Genomic DNA, 6,011 nt, shown 5'->3' with positions numbered 1-6,011 from the left:
TATTACGTATAATTGATATGCTACCTTGAGTACTTTGAAATGCATTTTCGTAGAGAGAAGTAGAGGCCGGGAAAAAAGAGGGGATGAAAGAAGAGAAAGGTATTGATAGATGTACATATTGTACATGTGCAGGCATAGACAGACAGATGGGTCGAAATATGTATACAGAGGAAGAACTGAGGGAGAGGGAGAGGATGACGAAAAATGAGGGGGGGGGAGAAGAAAGAAGAGAGAGAGAGAAAGAGAGAGAGAGAGAGAGAAAGAGAAAGAGGGATGGAACAAAATGACAGACGGGAGACTGTTGCAAATAAAGGGGCACAAATACGTTTAGTGTGTAGTAATAGCTACTGTAACATGACGATTATTTCAACAGTAAAGAAAATCAATGCTTATAATTCTGACGAGCAAAAATGCTATCTTTCATCATCGAACTGCTCGAAATATCAATATTATAATATGTAACTTCAAAGTGAAACAAGATAATCCAGATCAGAGCCTTTAGCCTCGCTAAGTATTATGAAATAATTTTAAGAGCCAAGGTTGAGTTCTGGGGAGAGGTTACAAATGATGTGTGAACGTTTGCATTGTTATAATTCAAATGTGGAAGAACATCAGAAAATAAAATGTTCCCTGAAAAGCAAGGCTCTTTAAATGCCTTCATATTCTAAATATGTAACAGCTTAAGAATGAGGACCTCATTTTGATGCCACATGTTTGTGTAGTCTGACATTCATCTTTCTATATACAGTGCTTGTTACTTTAACCAAGCCTGGACAAAATTTCTTATCAGTTTGATGATTCCAGAAGCTTGTAGTACCCACCAATACTTATTTGCTACATGATATTTTTTTTCTGATCAATTCCACACCGTTTCTTTCACAAAACGATCGCATGACCAGATCTCAACTGTTATTATCTTAAAGAATGAAATCAGTGACGCATATATCAATCGACAGACTACAGTGACTTGTTATTAAAGCAATTCACATGACGGAAGTGTTGAAATAAACGACGACTTCGAGACAGGAGGGAATATCACTATATTTTCTTCTGCTAAAATTATGAAAAGGAATGGGACAATGACAATTTGGATTTGTTTATTTATTTGATAATAGAATGAACCGGACTATTAATCAGGTTGATATTTATCAGTGTGTAGTGCAGTATCGGCGTGAGGGAGGGAGAGCGAGAGAGAGATAGAAAGAAAGACGAGGAGGCGCGATAGCTCAGTCGGTAGAGCAGTGGTCTCGTGATCCGATGACCCGGGTTTGAAACCAAGTCGATGCGCTAGCGCCCTTTGGTAAGGCATTAATCCTCATTACCAGGTCCCTCGGAGAGGATCTAAAGCCGTCGGCCGTCTGGTTGCTTATTTACAAGCAGATATGCGTCCTTAGCAGGCAGGTAAAATAACCACCACCACAAATGATTGTTAAATAGAAAGAGAGAGAGAGAGGGAGAAAGAGAAATAGAGAGAGAGAGAGAGAGAGAGAGCTAAATTGTTGACCCTGTAGAAGAACAATATTGGACTAGGTTGAACTAGGATCCAAAAGTACTTTAACAAGGCACTCATGCTTGAAAAAGGCCCCACTGTCGTATTCATTTAATTTTTCTTTTCATTTTTAATTTGCAAGGGGATTTTCCCTTTTATCGCACCTGCCCAAAGTGAGTAAATAATGCGTAGTTTCATCACCAGTCCTCAAAAGATATGACTTTAAGATAATTATAAGATGTGATATGTCAGAAAATAAGGATGGGAAGAAGCCACTTTTAAATTGAGATGGGCATTGTTTTTAGCTCAAAACTATCGCAGAAAGAACAATTTTGTGTACCCAATGAAGTAATATACATTATTGTCAGCCATATTTAGACAAACAAGTTTTAGAGGTGCTATGTGATCATTATTAAGTATTCACATCATAGTTATATTTGTTTGATACCATCCGTCATTCAAAATTACTTTATCCTCCTCGTACGTCTGTTTTGTATATTTTCCTTTGTTCCTTGACAAATTGTAAACGTAATGGCAAGAGAAAAGTAGATCAAATTAAATGTCCTGCACGGTAATGCCTAGCAGTTAAAAGTTGCTTTTCTAACATGAATAGACTACACTAATCGAAACCTAATTAAAACGTTTATGTCAACTTGAAGTAGCACCGTCCATGGCGCTTTCGAAGGGATCCTATATTTGCTATAACCCTTTTTTCATGACCCGTTAATTTAAAATACGAAACTAGAAGCAAAGGGGATTCGGTAAGATGATGCTTTTTTATCAACAACTTCCTCCTTTGGCAGATGCTTCGATATGCGACCAACCAAACATACTGGTTCTCACTTCAACGAATAGATGTCTTTGTACTTAGACATATTTGAAAGATTTGATGCCGACACATCGGGACTTGCAGGAGATGACTGGGTAAGTAGACAGCGGTAGTTTGGTGGCACATTAGGCCTGATTGTAAAGGTGTCGTTTTGGAGTACTTTAACCACTTGAATGAAAATGCAGATTTCGTGGGTTTGATCCCCGAGAGGGCACTAATGTCATTAGGCAAGAAATTAATCTAAATTTGACACCCATACCCAGGAGAGAAATGTGGACCTGGTATGATGATGAAATCCTATGTGATAGAAGATTCCTTATACCCTAGGTGGTAGGAATATTCCCCAGGGAGTGGAAATGGTGAACATTTTGTGCGTGAATGAATCCGATGACCAGTGTGATAATAAGATGTTATTCCGTATCGTAGCTATATAAACATGAAACGCCCAGATTTTTATGTTTGTTTTTAATTATATGCCATTTTTTAGAATAATTATTTGCACTTTTCATTTTGCATAAATATTTGAAAATTTCCAAAAATAAAGAGTCAGAGAGGGAAAGAGGCCCCCCCCCAAAAAAAGGAGATCAGACCCACACAAAATCGAAAGGGGGACATACACCAAGTTTTACTCACAACACTCAAAATGGTTGTTAAAGGAATAACAAGGAATAAAGCACTACCAAGTAATTGGCAAGTTGGGACATTTTCTGATTTCATGCTTAATAGGTCGAAACATAATTTCCTATTCCTTTCTAACGTTTAAAGTGACATTTTATGCATAATGGTTTTTCAGCACTTCTGTCTGAACCCCCAACTTATTGAAATAACATTTATAATGCCCTCTTGTTTTTAAAAATCATTTTCAGGTTCACAACAAAGATGGCTTCAGCATCTTTCCAAGTCGGTCGTCAATTTCGACAGAAGCTTGTTATGATCTACTCAAGCTTGTTTATCATCATCCTTATTTCTTCCGTAACCATGGAAACCCACGCCCAAGACTCGAACCCTGACCCCTCTTCCTGCTCGAACCTCTGTGACTTCAACGACTGGACGAAATTTGCCAACTGCTCGAATCGGAAATTATCGTCAATACCAGATGTTTGCAGCTCGGCGAAAACATTGCAGTTGAACAACAACAATATTGCTCGTTTAAACCCCGACGCCCTGCAGGACTTTACTAGTCTCCGATACCTTTACCTAAGAAGCAACACATTGAGTGATATCTCATTGAATGCATTTGTGGGCCTTGAGGAACTTGAGTACCTTAGACTTGGAGGAAACTGTTTCACCAACTTGAATGATGAGATGTTGCGCGGTCTCGACAACCTCGTTTTCTTGTTGGTTGTGGAAGGCTGTCTGGAAAACGTTGCCGCGGAGACCTTCAAGAGTTTGCCGAATCTTGGCACACTGGAATTGGGAGGAAACCGTCTTCGGGAACCACTTTGCGATGCATTTGGTACGGGGAATGTTCTTCAGTCCTTGACACTTGCAAACAATCTGATCGGCTCGTTGCCTGATTATTGTTTCGCAGAGCTCCATCTTCTAAGGATACTAAGTCTAGACGGTAATAATCTAACAGAAATCAGAAATGGTCGAGGTCTCAGTGGACTAGACAACTTGCAAACGTTATCCCTTGAGAAAACGCATCTTATTCGGCTTTCAGGGAATTCATTTAGAAATACCACACAACTTCGACATCTTTCTTTGGCAAGGAATGGACTTGCTGATCTCCCAAATGATGCCTTCGAAAATCTCTTCAATCTCACATATCTTAATCTGTCCAACAATGCTCTGGGTCGTGTGTCTGACAAATTGTTCCGAAGCAATCTGTGTTTGGAGATCATCGATTTGTCGGCTAATAGAATCACACAAATAGATTCTGGTGTCTTCACAGGCTTCCATAATCTTCAGTCTATCAAACTGTCTTCAAATCGTATAACAAAAATTTCGTACTTGATCCAAGAGATACCGTGGCTAGATTTAGTCAATCTCGAGAATAATCCACTACGCTGTGAGTGTGCCATATTGGACTTTGAAGATTGGTTTGACCGAAATGTGGAATATGCGACAGAGTGTGTCTTTCCAACCCTTAGTGAATATAACGATTCTGGAGACAATTCCCTTCAAAATCTATGCGAGGGACATGCCCGTATTCATTCGACGTCAACCAGAAGTTCTTCTATTGATGACTCTCGTCTCACCGAAATTCGAGCACTTAGCCTACCTGACGCAACGGCCGACATTCCTGCCATAGCATTGGTACCGACATCTCACAGCCAAGACAACACCAATACAGACAAACTGAATATGTCCAACGTGACTAACACTATCGTCGTAGCGATCACAATCGTTCTCCCTCTTATTTTTATCGTCATATTGGTCGGCATCGTGTACCGTTGCCACAAGATTCTGACAACAGCCAAAGGAAAGTCAAAGAACAGTATCACCTTGTCACCTGGAGAGAATCCTAATTTAGGGCTCATCGGTGCGCGCCCATCAACGAGTTTAGCGCAGTTTAATGGATTGAACGCAGTTGTAGCAGGTGATGAGATGGGCAGCATTGGAGACGATGATGGACTTTACGAGGAGTTTCCAGAGATCGAATCTAAGATTAACTACCCTCGCCTCCCAACGGTAAGTATGATGAATTTAGCAAAAGTATCAAGTACAAAATGGTTTCTGTAGGTTCAGATCTATATATTATGACTATCTTTGAAGACGTTAGTCATGGTCACAATTAAAAAAAAATGGTAGTGTGTTTATCCTAGTCTGTCGCATTACATGACTATTAAAAGAATAAATTAAAAGAGATAAATTATCATGAATATCCATACTTCTTCAATGGCCTACACAGAATCGGAAAAATGTCTTAAATATATGATAAATATAACGTTCGCATCGCACTGAGTTATTTTCATTCTCTCAGGCCTTATACAAACTATATTGAAAGTTGACGAGACCGAATGCTCCCCATACTGATTTTCATGTCCTGAGTTCCTTGTCAAATTGTCATACATGTACTGTCCTTAACGCATACCTCATGCTCCTCTTTAATCATTGCAATTCATGATTCTATTATGAACAGAAAATCCACAACAAAGACGGTCACGATGGTGCTGATTTTGAGATGCTCAACAGAGCACCTTCCTACCTCGAGGTCTTCAATGATACATATGTTCTCTACGACCCTCCCCGTTTGCCTGACAGAGACTACGAATCCATTGACGACCACGAGAAAACAGCAACTGAACGCGAGTCCGACTATTGCATCTTTGGTATCAAGGAACCCGTGTATGATTCGAAGATTCCTAAATACGCAAACGAAAGAGAGTTTCTCTCTTCTTGAAAACCTTGAACAACCGCCGTATATAATCACGATTATGTGTACCGTGTCTACAGCATCATATATGGGCTACAGCATAACCCTGATATGAACTATGGACAATAACATTCTCATGGACCAAAATTCTGAGTATTCAACACTGCAGAAGACTATTGGGTGAGCGAAGTTCATAGTGAATGCACATAGCTTTATATTCATGCCAGGAAAGATTATTGCCGACAAAGAAAGCGTCATAAAATGCAGTAACTGACACTGCACCGTGCTATGAGGCTTTATACGTTTGCAGGGACAAACTACATATGTATTGCTTGAGAAACTACAATTTGTTCCTCATTCGCACGAAATTCAGT

At 39.6% G+C, this 6,011-nt stretch overlaps 1 protein-coding gene across 1 annotated transcript; it reads left to right on the top strand.

Annotated features, from left to right (window-relative positions):
* Positions 1–2,289: 2,289 nt before the first annotated feature.
* LOC100889961 (leucine-rich repeat transmembrane neuronal protein 4) lies at positions 2,290–6,011 on the top strand. Its single transcript, XM_003726682.3, has 3 exons — positions 2,290–2,413; positions 3,185–4,952; positions 5,404–6,011. The coding sequence occupies exons 1-3, from the start codon at positions 2,379–2,381 to the stop codon at positions 5,662–5,664; spliced, it is 2,064 nt and encodes a 687-aa protein (XP_003726730.3). The 5' UTR covers positions 2,290–2,378; the 3' UTR covers positions 5,665–6,011.

This window comes from Strongylocentrotus purpuratus, unplaced genomic scaffold (assembly GCF_000002235.5).
Source record: "Strongylocentrotus purpuratus isolate Spur 01 unplaced genomic scaffold, Spur_5.0 spur5_scaffold_21, whole genome shotgun sequence".
Taxonomy (NCBI): domain Eukaryota; kingdom Metazoa; phylum Echinodermata; class Echinoidea; order Camarodonta; family Strongylocentrotidae; genus Strongylocentrotus; species Strongylocentrotus purpuratus.
Note: the sequence above shows the minus strand (reverse complement) of the source record. Positions and strands in the feature narration are given on the sequence as shown.

Excerpts from the sequence above, each read along its gene's own strand:
- LOC100889961 (XM_003726682.3), top strand. The coding sequence starts at position 2,379 with ATGCCGACACATCGGGACTTGCAGGAGATGACTGG. Across the intron at positions 2,414-3,184 it reads GACTTGCAGGAGATGACTGG|GTTCACAACAAAGATGGCTT; the intron begins GTAAGTAGACAG and ends AATCATTTTCAG. Across the intron at positions 4,953-5,403 it reads ACTACCCTCGCCTCCCAACG|AAAATCCACAACAAAGACGG; the intron begins GTAAGTATGATG and ends TATTATGAACAG.